This window comes from Ceratosolen solmsi, unplaced genomic scaffold (genome assembly GCF_000503995.2).
Source record: "Ceratosolen solmsi marchali unplaced genomic scaffold, CerSol_1.0 scaffold11, whole genome shotgun sequence".
NCBI lineage: Eukaryota > Metazoa > Arthropoda > Insecta > Hymenoptera > Agaonidae > Ceratosolen > Ceratosolen solmsi.
The window spans coordinates 5665558-5686174 of record NW_011948416.1 but is presented as its reverse complement, the minus strand read 5'-3'; the positions used below and the strand labels follow the sequence as shown (position 1 = coordinate 5686174).

At 36.1% G+C, this 20617-nt stretch overlaps 2 protein-coding genes across 2 annotated transcripts in view; one reads left to right on the top strand and one right to left on the bottom strand.

Annotated features, from left to right (window-relative positions):
* sev (receptor protein-tyrosine kinase sevenless) overlaps positions 1 to 20132 on the top strand; it is a 51374-nt gene extending 31242 nt beyond the window's left edge. Inside the window, exons 5-22 of the mRNA XM_011496086.1 lie at positions 4472 to 4704; positions 4948 to 5193; positions 5404 to 5545; positions 5966 to 6462; positions 7127 to 7410; positions 8153 to 8509; positions 8970 to 9273; positions 9418 to 9741; positions 10104 to 10699; positions 10906 to 11027; positions 11315 to 11834; positions 12599 to 14007; positions 14132 to 14557; positions 14714 to 14937; positions 15332 to 15579; positions 16382 to 16607; positions 18393 to 18753; positions 19220 to 20132. Coding sequence (XP_011494388.1) covers positions 4472 to 4704; positions 4948 to 5193; positions 5404 to 5545; positions 5966 to 6462; positions 7127 to 7410; positions 8153 to 8509; positions 8970 to 9273; positions 9418 to 9741; positions 10104 to 10699; positions 10906 to 11027; positions 11315 to 11834; positions 12599 to 14007; positions 14132 to 14557; positions 14714 to 14937; positions 15332 to 15579; positions 16382 to 16607; positions 18393 to 18753; positions 19220 to 20118 — 7418 coding nt within the window. The 3' untranslated portion in view covers positions 20119 to 20132. The remainder of the gene's footprint in view (positions 1 to 4471; positions 4705 to 4947; positions 5194 to 5403; positions 5546 to 5965; positions 6463 to 7126; positions 7411 to 8152; positions 8510 to 8969; positions 9274 to 9417; positions 9742 to 10103; positions 10700 to 10905; positions 11028 to 11314; positions 11835 to 12598; positions 14008 to 14131; positions 14558 to 14713; positions 14938 to 15331; positions 15580 to 16381; positions 16608 to 18392; positions 18754 to 19219) is intronic.
* LOC105359234 (cAMP-dependent protein kinase catalytic subunit) lies at positions 408 to 4088 on the bottom strand. The gene is made up of 3 exons (XM_011495767.1): positions 3505 to 4088; positions 1769 to 2097; positions 408 to 935 (listed from the first exon to the last, which is right to left on the bottom strand). The coding sequence occupies exons 1-3, from the start codon at positions 3790 to 3792 to the stop codon at positions 464 to 466; spliced, it is 1089 nt and encodes a 362-aa protein (XP_011494069.1). The 5' UTR covers positions 3793 to 4088; the 3' UTR covers positions 408 to 463.
* Positions 20133 to 20617: the final 485 nt, after the last annotated feature.

Sequence of the window (20617 nt, the reverse complement as noted above, 5' to 3'; positions counted from 1 at the left end):
GAATCCTTACAAAAACTTTAATAACTTTTATATAAATTATGTAATACAATTGTTGTGAAATGTTGTGTATAATAAGTAAATTACAACAATGTTATTGAGATATAATTGTCAATAGTCTATGTAACTTTGTAATGCGAACACAGGCATTTAAAGTAATTTACTACTATTTTTATGAAAACTATCAATATGTTCTTCAATTTCAAATGTTAGAAAATAATAATATAAATATATTCAATGGTAAAATTAAGATAATAATAATAACTTTATAGATTTAAATTATAAGCAAGATTATTGTTGTAGTAAGTAGTGTCCATAGATGAGGATTAAATTTAAAAAAATGAAAAATTATATTTACATTGACTTAAACTTTTGTTAACATTAATTATGAAAATATAATTATACTCCTTAAGTTAAATACACTATTCGCTTAAATACTTTTGTTATATTATTATATACGGTTGCTTTAAAAATTTTCAAATTCCCTCTCGTACATATTTTCTTCGGGAATTACCAATTGTTCTTCATTGTATTTGTCGAAATTACTGTCGTCCGACTGATTAGTACAATTTGGTACGAAGCTTGGCACGACAGATTTGTTATATATTTTTATCCAGTCTATTTTTTCAAACCACTTATGCCTCTTGATGTCCAGCGATCCATTTTTAAGATTGCCGAACCTCCTCGTGAGATCCAGCTGCAGAAGATTTTTAATAAGATCTTTCAGATCGTGCTGGAAGAATTGCGGGAAATGGTACTTTCCCAGTGTGATCTTTTCGTAAATATTCACTGTATGTTGAGAGAAGAAGGGCGAATAACCTGCGTTCATCTCGTAAAGCAGAATGCCGAAGCTCCACCAATCGATAGATTTGCCGTAGCCCTTTGACAAAATAATCTCTGGTGCCAAGTACTCCGGAGTACCGCACAGTGTCCACGTCCTATAAAATAAGATATTTATTTTCGTTTATTCGATATTATGATTGAATGTGCTACGTTTCTGGGGAGGATATACAAAATTTTTAATTGACGCATTACAATTACGTAAAGCTACTTTCGCAATAGTGAAACTGATTGTGAAACTACCTTAACGATTGTCGTTAATTTAAATAATCCATTTTTTTAATCATTTGTTTCAAATGGAAGATACAAGTATCGCTCGTTTTCATAAGTATTCGTTTAAGTGTTTCAGCCAATGATTTAGCATCGTATATAAATAATTTATGTATTTCTTATAATATAGATAATATTCTATAGACATTATTATAATTAAATCATCGACTAAATTTACTCGACTATGTACGTTAATATTTTTTAATTAATTTTCAAATTGGAATTAATTCATGAATTTCATTAAGTAAATTATTATGTCGTGTATCATTTGCAGATGATGATTTTTCAGATGTTTCGATTTATTAGAAAGCAGAAGAAGAAATTATAAAACCGCGATGCTGACACTTTTTTAAATTATACAATACAATCGAAAAAATATAATAAATTCAAAATATTTGTCCGAGCATTAAAGATAATATCATGATAGTTTTTGAAAATTCAGGTATAAATTGATTTTGTAAGAAAGTTTGTAATAATCAATGTCCATCTATATGAAGCCGATTCACTTTACTTGAAAAAATCGATCATTTAGAAATATACATAAACGATATGGTAATTGAATAAACATTTTTTTTTTTTTTTTTTTTTTTTGACTATTTAGAAATAGCTTAAAGCCTAAATGAAAATATATTAGACAGAATAGTTATTTTCGCCATCTTTCCTGTTATTAATTTGTTTACAGAAGCCAAAGTCCACCACACGTATATATCCCAAATTATCAATGAGGATGTTCTCTGGCTTGAGGTCGCGGTAGATCAAATTGCATTTGTGCAGGTACTCCAGGACAAGTGCGACTTGGGCGGCGTAAAATCGCGAGAGCGATTCGCTAAATTTTCCCATCTTGCGCAAGTGACTAAACATTTCTCCTCCATTGATAAAGGGCAAGACTATGTAGATATATGCATTATCCTTGAAGCAATATTGTAGGTAGACGACAAAAGGGAAGTGTAGGCTCTGCAGGATGTGCTTCTCATTTTCCGTATGTTCGATCTGTGTCGTTTATTTTATTTTCATTATTATTCAATCTTAACGAGAATAATGATATTTGGCAGTCTTGTCTGAATACCGATAATTAAATTTACATATTGATTGCGATAATCGTTATATGAAAGCTTAAGATACTAATAATGAATTTCATCTGTATTTCGATACTAAGAACAGCGGACAAAACGAGAAAAATGATAATAACAGTTTGGCCGAAAGAATATTGCACATTAAATGGGATATAAATGGTCTTCATAAGGAATTTTAAAATGAAAATAACTGATGAAAAGTTCAAGTAATTAAAATGATTGCATTCCACATTAACATAGTTAAAAATTCAACATATTAGCCAAATATAATACTTTGTTTATTTAATAAATTTATAAGTTTTTTTTTTTTTTTTTTTTTTTTGTTCTTATTACTAAAGCTAAAAAATTCTTAACTTTAGTCTTTGATCATTATCAATATTATTGTTGTTATTATTAATATTATCATTATTATAATAATAGTTATTAGTATAGAAATTTGATTGTATATGTGTATAATGTGTAAACTGAACTGCAAGAGCATTGAAAAGCTATGTATAAACAAATTTAATCGAACTCATTGAAAGTTTAAATCATTTAATTCTTAAAACCTTATGTTTAAAAGAATTCGATTGATTCTTTAAACAAGAGAAAGAAATCATTGACTGCTGCATACGACTCGCTCCGACGACACTTTATAAAACAATGTTTAAAAATAACTCCATTTTTATAAACAAATGATGTACGCACCTATGCTTGCGTTCTATTTATTGAAATGAAAATAGCACTGTGTACCAGAAAAGCATATTATTGATGTGTATTCTCGAGTTTTTAGACACTACCACCACTCGTATATTAATCAGATTACTAATCGATAAATATATTAGTTTCACAATAAAAAAAAAAAAGAAAAAGAAAATGAAAAGAAAGAAAGAAAGAAAGAAAGAAAGAGAAAAAAAACGAAAAAAAAATTTTAACTTCTTAATATTTCCCGCCTTTTAAATAATATTTATTAAATGCAGGATCATTTTTAATATTTATTTCGTTAATGTCGACGACCGAGAGCTTTATATTCGAGTAAAGAGAAAGCGCGACGAACACTCACCGGTTACCGCAATACAATGCATAACAAAAATGTTCCGATAATGTCATGAGAAAGTCCGAGGCGATAAAGAAAGCTTTTAAGCATTTTATTTTAAATTTCATAATCCCAGTCCCAAAGCAATGCCATTTTAAATCAGATAAGGCGATCTTAACGAAGCTTTATCGTCAATTCTCATGTCAACTCAGCTTACACATTGCATATATAATTGGCATCTTCTTCCTCGACATAATTGATGATAATGGAAAACATTAGAAAAATAAATAGGACTCAGGACTTATCCACCTGTTTCATATTGACGATTTTGGCTTTGCTCATGATCTTCATTGCGTGATAGGTGTTGTCAAATTTGTGCTTGATCAGCATAACGCGACCGAAAGCTCCGGTACCTAGCGTTCGGTAATATTCAAAATCATCTAACTTGCCGGTCTGATTTGCCATGACGTTTGTCTTAAAACGCTCATCGAAAGTGTTTTTAAGCTCTTCCAAGATGTTCTCGTACTTCTTGAATGACTGCTCGCGATAGTGCACGTCTATATTGGACTTGAAGGATTCCGATTGCACTGTTGACATTATCGTCGTCACTTTTCCAATTAGTCACTACTTTTCGATATTCATTGCTTTAAAGCTCGAGACAGATGCTCTTTGTTCTTTCGCTTTGAATGCCAAATAAAGATCCGAGGGCTTTAATGGTTAAACTGTTTTGCGAGGTTAGATTCTATATTTCAGCGATTATTTAATATTCATTGGCAACTTCACGCTGGATGATATTGCTATCGATCTTTATTGTGCATTATTCAGGCGAGAGATCAATTCTTTTTACTTAAACGTTTTCATTGAAGAGCGAGAGCTGTTCTCCATACCTCTCCTCCAAACTATACATTTTTAGCGAAAATTACATTGTTATGCATTGAAAGGCAAATTTCAATAATGCTAGAACAAACAATGAAGATTATCTCACGTATAACTGTGTTGTTTAAATAAAATGATGTTAAATGATTATTAACGACGGTGAAAGATTTAATTACGTTAATATTTTCTTTTCTTTTTTTTTTCTTTCTATATATATCGCGATAGGCTTAGTAGGAACGATGATACATTTAATAATGTAATAAATTTTCATTGCTTAAAAGATTTTATTAATGACGAATTTGTGTATTACTATCGATGATAAATATTTGCCTCGCGCTATTATAACCAACGATTTTTCTATATCAATATATCAATTTTATCCACTTGATAAATTATATAGTTCACATTGGAGTGCCACCAACGCCAATTCTAGTCAACAATTCATTGGCAGCAACGTCTCTCACTTTACAATGGGACAACACGATTTTGAAGCACTATAACTTCAAGATAGCGTATTTTATGCAATGGAAGTACGAAGAGTCGCGCGACGATTGGCAATATTGTAATAAGCAAAATTGGAATGGAAAAAATCAAATATTCATACGTAATTTACAACCTTATACAAGATACAAGGTAAATTGATTTCATGAAAATTTCATATCTTTAACTTCATATTGTTAAAGATAAGCTTTTAATTGCGAATATCCCAGTTCAAGCACAAAGCACGAAAATTTAATCTTAACTTCTTATTTCAAGACTAAAAAACTAGATTCTACTATCGTGTTGGTATATGTTTTGACCGACGATTGTAATTATTATTTAAGATACCACTCTACCATTATGGTTCGCCAGTAATGTAGAATAAACGTATTTTAGTTTCGTTTGGCGATATTGTTGAAATTAATTCAACGAGACGACGAGCCAATATTTTCGCAGTCTAGTCTATCGATTTTGACATTGGCCGGGGGATCGCCAACTTCGGCACCTACAATCGTTCAGGCCTCGGCTATAGATCACTCGAGAGTTTATGTGAGTTGGGAAGCTGGATCGATTACCAATGGGCCGCTATTCTCTTACGTATTGCGACTGCAACAGGAGGGTCACGAAATCTTTCAATTGAAGGTATAGAAAAACATTTCTTTAAGCTTTTAAGAGTAAATGCTAGAAAACAAAAATTAAAATTACCAGTGTAAAATTTTCTTTTCGCCTATTAAATGTTTGTTTTTTTTTTGTTTTTTTTTGCATTAATCTGCAGCGATCCATAAAAAGAAAATAAAATTTATTCCAGATCAAATGGTTTCTGGATAACAATTAACGATTATTTTATTTCAGCATATACCAGTTTCACAAGACACTTTTATGTTTCAAAATCTTCAAGCAAATACAAACTATTCCGTGACTTTAAATATGAAAAATGATGATGGGGAAGGACCGGAAACTTATACATTTGTTAAAACATTAGTAGAGCCTGAAGGTATGTGCCAATATACATGTATTTATAAATTATAATCAAGTACTGCTAATTCGTTACATTAGAATAAATATAAACGAACAGAAATTGAAAATTTTCTGCCTCCAATTGATCGATACGAATACTAATACTTTCGTTCCCCCCACACACACATATAGACACACACAGAGAGAGAGAGAGAGAGAGAGAGAGAGAGAGAGAGAGAGAGAGAGAGAGTACTTTTATTTAATTTTTTTTTTTTTTTGTTCCTACTCTAAAGTTCTTTACGCTCCAATAGCTTTCACCGCATATCGCATAAAGTTCTTGATTTATCGTTGCTCGTCGCAAATAATTACAATTAGCGATTCGAATAGCGAAATCCGTGAGCTTCGGAGTTACATTACTCGGCTGCATCTCAAGCCTCGATCTCGCACGTCCCTCTAGTGAACTCATCGGAGAAGCCGGAGCTGATAATAAGTAGCGAGTACTCGATAGTCCTGCAGAGCGCCGACGTCCTCGTGGAGACGAGGATTCTTTACGAGGATAAGGAACGGATCCGCGAGAGCGCGTTGCTGATCGCGGATTCGCGCCTCTTCGTCTGCGACATGGCGGATCGGCTCCATAGCGTCTCCTTCGACGAGGCGATCCCGGTAAGGAGTCTCCTACTGCATCCGAATATCACGTACCTGAGGCCGTGGAGCCTATCCGTCGACTGGCTCAATGGGATCCTCTACTTGGCAGGGGCGAGTGACCGCACGGGATTCTGGGAGATTGCGAGGTCGGACCTCGAGGGCCGGAATCTCACGTCACTCGTGGGTGAACTGATTGACCAGCCTCGGAGCCTGCGGGTTGACCCCGTTAATGGATTTATCTTCTGGATGGCCAGTGACGGCATATACAGAGCGGATTTGGCCGACTTTGACGATAATGTGGAAGTTCAGGTACATTGAATTGAAATGTATTCCCACGTGGTAATCAAAGCAGTTATTAATATGGTTGTCGAAGATTTTTTTTCCCCCACTTCCTAGACTATATAGATTCGCTTATTGTTCTCGCTAAAGTACCATATTGAAAGAGATGAACAATCTTGAACAATTGATGCATTTATCATTAATCTTTTTTTATGTATACTCAATAAGTACCTTTGCTGCTAGAATTTTCACGACCGACTATACAGATTTAATATTAAATTACGAATTTTATCTTTAAAATACAAGGATAAATTAAATAGATACATCTAATGAAGATTGCGATGCTGTTAATCATATACTTACTGTATCCTAGCAATGATAAGCCTAAATGATATATTTTATTATAAATTTTACATCGTTTGAGTTTCTAATAAGTTAATAGATATATTTATTTGAGTAATAATTTAATACTATCGTTATAACAAGGCACATTATTTCTAAATTTTCTATTTTAAATCGTGCCGGTCTACGTAAATACATAAATTATGATGAATAACAAGAAAAGAACAATATTTTTTAATTTAAAAGTACTTTTTAAAATTCCGTGCATTTATTATAATTAGTTTAATATTTGAAAAGCCTTGTGATAAAATATAAATTATTATTAATAATAGATAAATTCTGTGTCTTTCAGGTTGAACAAATTTTGAAAAAATCAAATTTAGGAGCCTTCGTTGTTGACTACATTAATAGACGTCTACTAGTAACATATCAATCGGAAAATACAATAAAATCCGTATCCTTGGACGGAAAAGTTGCAATAGACATTAGAATAAATACAAAGCAACCCAAATTCAAAAACGTTATCTCTTTAACTATGACAAATGGATTATTTTATTGGACTAATGGAATTGAAGTCATAGCTGAAAGTTATGAGTCGAATAATTTCAGATACTTTCATAATGTACTTTTCAACAGGTACTAAATACGCATGTGCGTACGTACATATACGCGCGCGCGCGCATACGTATACATTTTATACATAATTTAATTTATAATTTAATATAACTCGACGGTTATTACGTTTTTGTATCAAACTTATCGATTCCTACAAAAGCATGAAAATATAAAAACTCTCTATTAATCATTTATAGTAATAAATGTAAATTAACAATCTGGATGTAGTGTTAAATGTTAAAATTTTGAAAAACAAAGTTACCTCGATTACTAATTCCTTAATGTGTAAATGTGTAAATTGCGTAATTTTTATCAAGAATATATTTAATTATGTATACTCATATGAGACCCCTTTATCGACAAATTACGGTCTCTTGTTTTCAACGATTTAAGAAATTTACGTATTATCAAGCCTTTTTACAATATTTTAACAATTTATATAAAGTCATAATTTTTTTTTTGAAATTCCAAAACGACGCTTCTGAATTTTGCAAGCATTTATCGTTAACGATAGACAAGCGAATGGTAGAATTGTGGATAATAAATCTTAAATAATATATGAATTGAATATTAAACGTTGATTAAAAAAAAAAAAAAAAAAAAAAAAAAAAAAAAAAACCGTTGAGAAAAGAATAAAAAGGCTACGTAAAGTAAACTTTTAAGAATTTGAGACAATGTACAGCGTAAAACTATCAAATTATCCTTTAAAACAAAAAGGATATAAAACAGAAAAATAATGATAATCCTTCCTGTATTGGTCTAGGCTCGATGAAAATTTCGTCAGGATCGAGGCTCTGATGGAGGAGTGCCAACCGACGCCGGTGCCGACGGAACCGCCACGATTGCCCCAAGCCCTAGCTTTAACCGACCGCGCTCGGATATCCTGGCAGAGTCCGGCAACGTTGCTCGGCCAAGGTCGAGGCGCCTGGTCCAGCTGGTTTTACGCACTCCATGTCGAGGACGACGTTAGCGGTGAGGTGTTCCAGGAGAAGGCGGTGACAGGGCTCGAGCACCTCGTCGGTGGTCTACGCGAGGGCGCTCTGTACACTGCCAGAATAGCCGGACATTCGCAGGCCGGCAGCGGTCCCTGGAGCGCCAATTTCAAGATCCAGACGATCAAGTGCGTTTTACCCAATTTGGCGTTTGTCATTTATAGAAATTGATGGGGCGGCTTGCGGAGTTTAAGCATTCGTTATACCGAAATTGGGTAATTGGTAACGCTATTGTCGTAACGACCGACTCAGCCATGATAAAAGTCTATTGATATTTTTTGTACGATGGCTGTATCAAGCGAATACGAGCGATCTTTTGAAAATAATAACAGATTTTTTATTTCGATATTCGCATTTTCAACTTAGTTTAGAACATTCTTGCGACCCACTTGCGCTCAATCCGCGATGATAAAAGTGAAGTATATTTTTCTTGATTGGCACATTACTCGAAGTGAACGTGTATTAATTCGCGCCCCCCCTCCCCGTCCCCTATAAATAATTAAAATATAAATTGCCATAGCTCGGATTATTGATTGGAAATGTATGGTTATTAAAGTGAATAATGTCAATCAAAACTTTATGTTTTAGAAAAGAGTCAAAATCCTCGATTCTTTGGACATCGAACGAAACGATTTATAAAAGTGACTTAATCGGTGAAAATGTGAAAGCTTTGGTGAACATTACGAGCTTAGATGAAGGAAATAGTTTTATAATATCCGACATTTGCTGGTACGAGGATCTATTGTTCCTCGTAGGAAATAATTCCAAACTATATCAATACAATACAACGAGTCAACGAAACATTATCGTGAAATTCGCACACGCGATAAGTAATGTTGCTGTCGAATGGATAACGAAGAAACTTTACTGGTCAGATGCGAAAAAGCAAGCGGTAAGTTTCTAATATGACGCTATTAATTTATAATAAGGTCGTTAAAGAAAGCTATGGATATTATCAATTGCTCGGGATTCCAACGAACTCCAAATTCCAACATAATCGCCATAAAATAATCGCCATGATGGGCGTTCCTCATAGATTCTTCGATCGAACATGGACGGCTCGCTGCAGGAGCCAATAGCCATTGTGGGAATGACGCGGACATTACTCTTGGACTGTTTGGAGGCGACCTTGTACTGGTCGACGAGCCGTACCGTAGAAGTCGCTCGACTCAATGGGGAAGAGAGGCGCCATTATCGCTCGGAGGATGACTTTGACGGTCGACATGTCGTCGGACTCACCCTCGATCTGGATAATCGATTCGTTTATTGGATCGTGGGCGACTACACCGACGACTACATGCTTTATCGGGCCCTCACCGTCGACATGCTGCCCCCAGACAGCAACATCGTCCCAGAAATGGTTGGTCCACTTGTTCTCCCCTTTACTTAAGTGTTTACGAACCATCAGCTCTTAATGTTCATTTATAGCTTGTCGTTTGCTACGAGGTAAATTGCCCTCTTAAGCGACAATGATTTTCTTATATTCCTACTATTTTATAGTTCATTATGTACTTTACAAAGTAATCTAGTGTCTAGTATTAGTAGTAGTAGTAGTAGTAGTAATAGTACTAGTAGTAGTAGTAGTAGTAGTAATAGTACTAGTAGTAGTAGTAGTAGTAGTAATAGTACTAGTAGTAGTAATAGTACTAGTAGTAGTAGTAGTAGTAGAGGCGGAAGGAAATTCAAGTGCGCGTGAGAATAAATTAATTTCCATGCCCGCAGGTGTCGAGGATTCGCAGGATAGTCAGCGACTCTCTCTCCTACGTCTCACACCGCCTCGTTCTTCTCGCGACCCCGACAAGCGCCTCGTTTACCAGTGTCCGTGGAAAGTACGCGTCCATACTTCGTCACTTTGACATCCGCTCGAATATTAGCGGCCTCGCCGTAACGGCACCGATTCCGCCATTACACCCCAAAGCGACCGGTCGAATAATCGTACGCCCGCAGCCGGTTAACGTGAGCAGCATCGCGATCTCGGGCACCTGGCGCGACTTCAACATCACGTGGCAGCGCGTCAATAACACGAGCTACGGGAGAGTCTTCTACGAGGTGGCGTTCACCGATTACATAAACGTGGACATGCAACCGATAACGACCAGCCGTAACTCGATGAGCTACGCCAATGCTGATCGATTGCTGCCTTACACGCTGCTCGAGGTCACGATTAGGGCGTACACGTACTGGGATAGGGCTGCGAGGGTCACTAAAGTACTACGATCGCCTCAGAGTGTGCCCAGCCAGCCGGTAAATCCCAAGATCTTCGTCGAGAGTTACAAGGATCCGTTGACCGAGCACCTTGATCACTTCATTACCTTCAGGTGAATGTTTATTATTTTACGCCTTAGAGCCGTTATATTTTAGGACGTCCGTTAGGACATCCGGACATCTGATAACGGTTGATTACAGCTGTCAGCCTCAACGAAAATCAACGCCAAAATTATGACAATCTTAAGCGCAAACACAAAACAATTGAATTTTCATGAATTTTCTAAACAAGCTTTTTCTTCTTTTTTTTCTTTTTTAGATGGAATATGCCTGAATTTGTGAATGGACCTCTAATAGGATTTACCGTACAGTGCTGGTTTCTAGTTGATAATACAGAAGTATCCCTCTGTGATTCCGTCAATGTACCAATTCACGAGTTGGGTAAGATATGCAGTTCTTGAATTTATAATAATAATAATAATAATAATAATAATAATAGTAGTAATCAACACGGTGTCTTACGCACGCATAAAGTCCTTGTAAAGGCTTTATCGTTATTCAAAGTATTAAACTTTTTTACAATTAATCATTGGAAAATGAGTGGAATTTTTCGAAAGTTTTGGATGTGGAGTAAGCGTCACCAAGCTAAAAAAAAAAAAATAAATAAATAATAATAATAATTAATTATAGCAATATTAACAAAAGATTATGAAAATTTGCTCTTTCAGAATATACGATTCATAGTCTTCAGCCAAATACCACGTACTTCTTCCAAGTGTGTGCTTATGCTGAAGTCGGCGCGGGTCTTTACACCGATCCAATCTCAAGTTCGACGGAAAATGAAAATCCGATCCCCCAACTGCTTGTCGCGACAATGGAGGATGTAAAGAAAGTTGATCTAGACCAATGCACGAATCTTACAATAACTCGGCACATAGCCGTGGAGGTGGCAGTGCTGGCAACCGAATCAAAGATCTACTGGATAAACGAAATGCAGGAGCTCGTAACGGCTGACGTTGACGGGCGCAACATCACAAAGATCCTTACACTCAATAATACGGCATTGAGCCTGTGCGCTGACTGGATTTCGCGAAATCTTTTCTGGACCGAATCCAACTACGAGGATTCTGGTATTAGCCATATTATGAAACTGGATATTACCGTGTGGGAAGCAGGAGTACTTAAGTTTTCTAGAATTTTGTCAAGAAGTAGGCGTATTGTCAATCTAGATATTGCTCCATTGACAGGGTATGTAAATCATTGATATAGAGAATGTCATAGCGCTGATTCTAGAGGCGCTTAATCGTCTCGCATCAATCGCGAACGATATCATTATTTTAATTGGTGCTGATTGGTTAATGTCGTGACGACTGGATCTTGTCTCGTATTGAGTTTGCTAAATGATGAAATGTGAGCGGTTTAATGATTTAATGGTTCCCGTATTTTTATAAATATAACTGTCTGTCCTTCAAAGTACTTTGTATTACAAGTTTCGGTTGCTTTTGTTAAAAAAAAAAAAAAAAAAAAAAAAAAAAAAAAAAAAAAAAAAAAAAATTGAAACATATGCTCTTAAAGCGCGAAAATACATGTGTCTTGAGCGATTATTAAAAAAATATAAAAAAACAATTAAATACTCCTATGATCAATATTCAAACCGTAATCCTATGTTTATCAACAATTTATCTTAATTTGCGCCATAAAAGTCACGTGTCACAATTTGTAACTAAATAAATTTTATTGAAAGCCATATTGAAATATAAATAATTAATATATTAACGAAGTGCTAAAGTTTTAAGGATGTTTTTGACCTTTTAGAATTTAATTGTATAGATTAACACAATAATCTTAATAGAAATTTTTAGATAAAAATAAAATATCACTGGCATTTTCAGCCCATTATGCGTCTCATATTAAATGTTCAAAATGTACAGACACAATACAAATATTTAATAGTATTTGGAAGTAGACGAAACCAAATGTAAAATGTCGATATGTTGTTATAAAATTTTTAGGACTTTATTCTGGATGGAGCTAAGCACCAGTAACCTCGGCTATGTCATGCAGTCGGATCTCTATGGTCGTAATGTTCAACCATTTTTCAACCACACGGAGGACTGCTCCTGCCCCTTTCGACCCACCATTCTACCAGTCTTCACAATCGATAATAGCGATCCCCAAAGTCCCGTTATCTATTGGATGTCGGCCGAAGACCAACTATACATCGCCGACATCGACGGATGTATCTGCAATTTAGTGCTAAATCCGGATAAAGATCGTGGCTTGCCTCCCACTTCCTTAACAACTGATAAAAATAACATATATTGGTCGAATATGAATACAGGGAAGATTCATTTTATCGATAAATTGACGTCGCCCGAGGATATTCATATCAAAGGCTACAAATTAAGCGACGTCAGGAGCATTAAAGCTATTGGCAAATCATTGCAGCCTTATCCGGACTCCGACTGCCTGATGCCTCAACGAGCTGCTTATAGCGTTCAAGAGGTGTCAAAAACATCTTCTAGTATCGTTATCAGACTACCCGAGCCCGCCGCTTACCTCGGCTGTGAAAAATACAATTTACCAGCGACCCTCTACTCCTTAGACATTGCCCAGTGTAAAACGATAATGGAGAATCGACATGATGACGATGCTTGTGAAAGCGATGGTAGCGTAAAGTATCAAACTTATTGGAAAGAGTTTGAGGTAAAGAATCTCAAGCCCTATTCGGAGTATCGTTTTAAGCTGACGTTGGCCAACTATTACGGCGATCAAGAATTCACAAACGTCGATCAATATGGACCGGGTATGATTTTAAAGACAGGCGCGGGTATCCCTTCGGAGCCTACAAATTTGAACGTTCAATCGTTAACTCCGACACTGGCTGTGATTAATTGGATTCCTCCACAAATGTGGAACGCGGACTTTTTGCGTTACAAAGTGTTTTGGAGATCGACCAAAGCTGCCAATGGCGTCAAATCCATGAGCGAAAGGAGCATTAAAGATGGCGAAGTGTCAGTGTTATTAGAGGCACTTCAACCGGGTCAAGAATATCTCGTTTACGTGAGAGCGTATCCTGAAAATTTCACAGACCTGTATAGCCAAAGCGAAGAGAAAGTCTTAAGAATGTATCCGGAACCAAATAATTTGACTGTTAGTGGAGTTACTCCGGAAGCATTGAACGTCAGTTGGTCACCGATGAATGATTTGCTTATTGATTACGATTTAGAATTTACGGCCAATGGCCTAGATAATTGGGAAACTGTTTCCCAATGCATTCTAGAAAATGACAGATTAATCTTTCAGATAACAAATTTGAAGCCCAATGAATATTATCAATTCAAGTTGATATTAAGATATCGAAATTATACGAAAGATTTTCTATGGCCTAATGACGGACGATTTACCTTTCAAACTCTTGGTAAGACGTGACATTGATAAAATGCATGAAAATCTTATTCTCATTTGTTCACTAATAAAAATAATAGAGCAATTTATCTATACCTCTAATTATTTATATATGAAAATTCACATATGTTCTTTAGAAGATATTCCATCAGCTCCCGGCACACCGTCGCTCATTAATTTGCAAACTTCGAATTATCAGCTGCATTGGGAACCAGCTACGAGTCTCGGTTATCAAGTTTTATCTTATTTTCTCGAGGGAATGGCGATTGGCCCATCTACCGAGCCGCCAACTCATCACAACGTCACAAACAAATGGAACACGCTCTACAATGGCACTGACAATCTTTGGAATATTCAACAGGACATGCACGAGAAATACTTATTCAGAGTTAGAGCTAAAAACGATTATGGCTTTGGGAATTGGAGTGAAAATAGTTCCATCGTCGATTTAACCGAAATGACAAGGGCAATGATTATCGCTCGGGAGCATCTAGGCCTTATTTTGGGTCTGAGCATCCCCGTAGTTACGATTGTACTATTATGCTTCTGCTACTGTCTATGCCGTAAGGATACTAAATAAAATTATGCAATGTTGTTTATTGTTGTTGTTGTTGTTGTTGTTGTTGTTGTTTTTTTTTTTTTTTTTTTTTTTGTTTTGTTTTAAAAACGTTTTTATTCTTCTATGCATTTAATACATGTTCTTTCATATATATGTACAGCGTTCCAAAAAAAGGCCAAGGAAGATCAGAAAAAAATTCCGATTAAAACTAAACCGCACGTGGAGCTGGCAACGCTCAGAGAAATACCGAGAGGAAATTTTGTCGAAACCAATGCTCTTTACGTAGCTGCGGTTGAAACGGATTCCGACGACTCGCTCTTACCTAAAATACAAAGGGAACAAATTTCTCTGGCCAAGTTTCTTGGAAGCGGAGCTTTCGGAGAGGTAGGTTTTACAATTCATAAGAGCTTCATCGTTTACGGCTAATATATATCATTGTTTACATACTTATTAATTTACAATTCAGCGAGATATCAAAATTTCACCAAGATTACAATGACTCGCATGCGAATATAGGAGATAAAATTAAGAACGTGTTACAGATGTATATATTACTTATTTTTACTGCTTATCAATCTCAAATAAATACATAAAATTACTAGGAATACTTTTCCATAATCCAAAATTTTAATAAAGCTATTTGGCAAATATTTGCGCTCCAATCAACTCGATTGATTGTAAAATTGCGTATTTAACGCTCATACGCCATACTCGCTTATAGTAGCCGTAAAATATCTCTCGAGTCCTCTTAAGCCATAGGGAACTTAAATTCGCACAGGTATTTCAAGGAGTCGCGAAGGACATCGACGGTCCTGGCTCGAAAATCCCGATAGCTGTAAAAACACTGCGCAAGGGAGCCTCCGCCCAGGAAAAGAGCGAATTCCTCCAGGAGGCCAAACTCATGAGCCACTTCCAGCACAAGCACGTGTTGCGTTTACTAGGAGTTTGCCTCGACACGGATCCGCCTCTGCTGTTGCTTGAGCTCATGGCTGGCGGTGACCTGTTGAGCTACTTGAGAACCAGCAGGCAAGCGATCGTTGCACTAGCATAACCAGTCTTTGCTTCGTCGATCAGCAATGCCTTTTATAAATAAAAACGATGCGATTCTTCGAGGTTGTCGCGAGGTCTTGCGTTCGCACGATCAATTCGACCAATCAATTTGCACAAGCCCCCGTAGCAATAGTACCCTTACGAATGATTATCTCGTTGGAAATTTCAAGACATACGATAATTTACAATTTTTCTATTTTACTTTCAGCCGTTTGAGCAATGTGCTTTTATTAACGCGTTTATTTCGGAAATACGGCACTTTAGAAAATGAAAAAAGATAAAAAGCTCCCTACGGAATTAATCGAATTTTCGATAATTCACAATGGCAATAGTAAGTTGCCGTACGTAATTGGCCTGAAATTTCATAAAATTACCCGTTACCTTTTATCGCATAGGCTTTTTATCTTCTCTTACTTTTAATTTATACTTACCAAGAATAATTTACAATTTAATTTCCATTGCCAATTAATTATACCTGTGTTACTTCATACGTCGTATCGCCAATAACGACTAATAGTTCTCGCGTAACAACGTTAACCGCCGTGACACTGTTGTTTGCACAATAGGGTTCGACGGCACTCATCGAGCCTATCGTAACTCGGCCCCATACTAAAAAGCAAATAAGCCTCTGATCGGCCGTATTTATTGATCAAAAGGGCCGATAATAACTCGCCAAGATCGTGCGATTATCTTAATTAACTAAATGGCGACGGCGGCGTCGAGGGCAACGATTGGCCGTATTTCATGGCAATTATAAACGAATTATCGCATTCAGCAGATCGCTCAAGCCGACGGACGCGGCAGCTCTGAGACTACAGGACCTCTTGTCGATGTGCGAGGACGTCGCGCAAGGTTGCCGCTACCTCGAGGAGCTTCACTTTGTGCATCGTGACTTGGCCTGCAGGAATTGCCTGGTGTCGGCGCGCGAACGCGAGCACCGAGTCGTCAAGATCGGCGACTTTGGCCTCGCTCGTGACATCTACAAGAATGACTACTACCGTAAGGTGCAGTAGCCAATGTACTCGTTATTCCAGCTGATGATCGAAACGTGTTTTATAATAACTCCCCTCGTTTTTCCACACGTTTCAATCAAGCTAATATGAAAAAGGAAGGCTAATCAAAGAGGAAAATTACATTAGCTTTTGCGTGAGTTTTAGGTCTGATTTTTTTGAGCTGTTACAGCAATCTTTTTACAATTTCTAAGAAATTTGATTGTTTGTTTATTTGTTTTTTTTTTCTTTCAAATGCTTACGTTATAATAACGAATTGAACATTTTCTATGCATTCGAAGTCCGTTAAAAAAATATTTGAACTATGCGCGCTATTGAATTATCTAATAACCGATGAATTGCAATTACATTGTGAATTACGAGAGAGAGAGAGAGAGAGAGAGAGAAAATACTAACTAGGAAATAACTTAATTCACTTTGTGTCCAAGCACTTAAGGAAGTAAGTGGGAAAAATCATAACGTAATGACGTGTCTATTTAATGCACATTAACCATAGTAAGGGACACGGAGCACATCGAGTTTACTATTTTAAGCGAACGGTAAAGTATTGAGACATTTTATACTGTAAAATTGTTCGGTTTTACTCACGCATTAGCAACTCGGTTACATTCTACACTTTAATAATCATTAGTCATTCGTCTTCATTCTACATTCGTTATACTGAATTTTATTAAATTAGCCACGCACTGAAGGATAAGTGAAGGCTAATTTGTATACACGAACTCTTTCAAACGTTAAAGAAACATTTTTAATCATTTTACGGCCAAGGCAGACAGTATTCTTTGCAAAATTATAAATACATAAGAAATTATCTAACGATTATTTAACAAAGCACCTTTAACGATAAATCATAATATGGAAAAATTCATTTTCGCTTGTGTATTTCTTATTTTTCAGAATTTTGTATAAAAAGTGTAATTAAAAATTAAAATGTTTGTAATTATTTGCATAGCTTATGCTAATTGCAAAAAAGAATAACAAATAATGACGGATAAATAATCTTGATCATCTATAAAGGAAGAAATAAATGTCAATTTAATAATATATAGTTTCGTTTGTAAATGTAACGGAAAAATTACCGATTTCATTTATTATGAATTTTTTCGTTGCAAATGTGAACTGCTATTGGCATTACTGGTCACAACGACAAAAAGTAACGAATTAAAAATAAATCCAATATTTTCTCATTTATAACATCTCATTATAAATTCACGCGCATGTTAAACGTGATATTACAATCGCTATAATCCACCCGGGAAACTGTAATTAATGTTGAAAATTGTAATAGCATAGTTAATAAATTGAAATTATATGTACATTGGATGACGGAGTACGGAGGTGCGGAGAACAATTAACACGTTCCATCTAGCTTATAAACAAATTTCAAAATTTTAAAATCCAATTAATATGCATTTCGTAGTTTGTGTGTGCTTACGGGCAAGTGAGAGTGAGTACGTGCAATACCTGTATAATGACAAAAGAAAAATCTTCTCTCGTTTAATTGAAATATCCATCCATGTACCGAAGTCGAGTGTCGAGCGGTCGTACTTTAAAGCATAATTGCCGACGTCCATAAAGCGAATTGATATGTAATTAATGGAAGGTCATGTGAAGCCAGAAATACATCGTTATAATTTCCTCCTAACCGTCCTCATTAGCGTAAGACAAAAAGTTCATGCGATATGGATAAAGCGTGACTTGTAACCTCGATACGCGATGTGGGCAGAACTCATAACTTGTTTAACGATCGCCATTCTCCTCTTCTTCGCCCGCGAGCAGGAAGGCGAAGGTCTGCTGCCGGTGCGGTGGATGGCCCCGGAGTCGCTGGTCGACGGGGTATTCACGTCGCAGAGCGACGTTTGGGCCTTCGGCGTCCTCATGTGGGAGATCACGTCGCTTGGCCAACAACCTTACCAAGCCCGTACGAACCTCGAGGTGTTGCACCACGTGAGGGCCGGCGGTCGACTGCCGAAGCCGCTCAACTGTCCGGCGAGGTTGCACCAGCTGATGCTCAACTGCTGGAGCGCCGTCGACTCCAGGCCGAGCTTCAAGCTTTGCCTCGAGCACATCGTCGCGCTCAGGAACAACACCGACGACTCCACCCTCAGCCCCGTTAATCCCGGCCAATTTCTCGTTCACGGTAAGAGCTCTTGCCTGTTTCGCGCGTTTAGCCGCTTCGAAGACCAGTGAAATAATTGTCTTGCTAGTCGAAGGGCCGATAAACCATCGGTTTTCCCTACGCTCAAATCGAGCTCGCACTTTGTTTCTACTGTACATTGAAGTTTGGTCGACACTGTAGCTAATAAGAAAAGGTACATTTCAATACAGATTTAACTTTAGTTATCTGTGCTAAAAACAAATAGCATACATACAACAGAAATTAACAGAAATTTATCGTTTTATGCACAAGCCCTAGATTTATGTATTAATATAATAATATCTATCACTACGATTTTTTAATCTACAAAAACAAAATTAAATAAAATAAATACACACGCATACGCGCGCGCACACACACACACACACACACACACACACAAACACACATATATATTTGTTTGTCTATGTATGTAAAATAAGAAAATATTCATTTTTCGATCTTGCAGGAAATATTTATAAGTCGAATCACTTTAAAGACAACTTGAGCATTCGTTCGTTGATTCAAGACTCCGATAATTCGAAACCGAATTTGGGACCAAAGTATTCCTGGCTACTTGATAATGCTTTAGAAGCCGACGAAATGAAAAATCCAAGAGCGGCTTATGAAATACCAAAATCCATACCTGTCCTATTGGAAAACACAGCTCACAATGAAAGTAGATATATAGAAATATGTGGCAACGAGCAAAATAAAGAGAAGGAACTGACGATAATGCCAACAGTGGGATGTTACAATGATTTGAACAGTACAATTACGCAAAGCGAAATGCTAGATGAAAATCCAAGATGGAATAGAACGTCGGTGACTAGTCTGAATTTATTGGAGAAGAAGAACGATAAGACAAACGCAACGGACAAGCGATCTTCCACTGCCAGTTTAGGGGAAAAATTCAAATCCGCTGAGGCTATAAAACAATCTGGATCTTATGCTAGATTGGTAGGGAATGGAGAATCAGTTTCTTCGCTGAGCGATTGGAGAAGAGTCAAGAAGATTGTCGGCGATGAAAGAGAGAAGCTCAATGTAGAAAGAAATAATTCGGATGAAATTAAAAGCAACGACTCGTCCGGGACATCACCTTCGATATGTTATTCTATGGTAACATTCTCCCAAACTGTTGCCGAACAAAGATTCGCCCCGACAAATAACAATGACGCAAATAAAGCTATATTTACAAAGTTACAAAGATCAAAGTCTAATTTACAAAACAGTAAGGCTAACATTCCATTGGTAATCAATAGTGCACTTCTCAATTTACTGAGACAAGCGCCAGATGTCGAAGATGAAAACGACGATGTGACATATGCAAACATCAATTCAGACATTGTTAATGTGACTGATTTGTAACTTGTTTACTATTATTATTATTTTTTTTTTGGTTTTTTTTTTTTTTTTTTTTTTTTTTAATATAAATGTATTCTAGTTTTTTTTAGTTTATTTTTATACGTAGGCTAAAATATTCCATTGAAAGCAAAAGTAAGGAGTAACGAGCAACACGGTACTTTAAAATCATTGTAAATTAAAAAAAAAACTATCAACAATGTACGGCCATTCAATGAATTGAACTAAAATCAAATTTCAGGCAATATTTGCATAAATATAAATCTCAATGCTACTAAATACGTAAATACGTATAATAAAATACAATAAAATACGTAAGAAATATGTGAAGCTAACGATAAGCATCGGTAAACAAAACGTTAAACTTCAATAAATATATTTGTAATAATTTCAATGAAATATTCCACATTGAGTATTTATAAAAATAGCATTTAATTTGTAAATTATTAAAAATTCTCCAATATATTGGATAATTTAAGAATGACAAAGTTTGTTACAAAAACGA

What these genes read in the sequence shown, in the direction of transcription:
- LOC105359234 (XM_011495767.1), bottom strand. Translation starts at nt 3,792, where the DNA reads ATGTCAACAGTGCAATCGGAATCCTTCAAGTCCAATATAGACGTGCAC. An exon ending in AAATCGTCAATATGAAACAG is followed by an intron (nt 2,098 to 3,504) that starts GTGGATAAGTCC and finishes TAAACGACACAG; the next exon opens with ATCGAACATACGGAAAATGA. An exon ending in TGTAAACAAATTAATAACAG is followed by an intron (nt 936 to 1,768) that starts GAAAGATGGCGA and finishes CTTATTTTATAG; the next exon opens with GACGTGGACACTGTGCGGTA.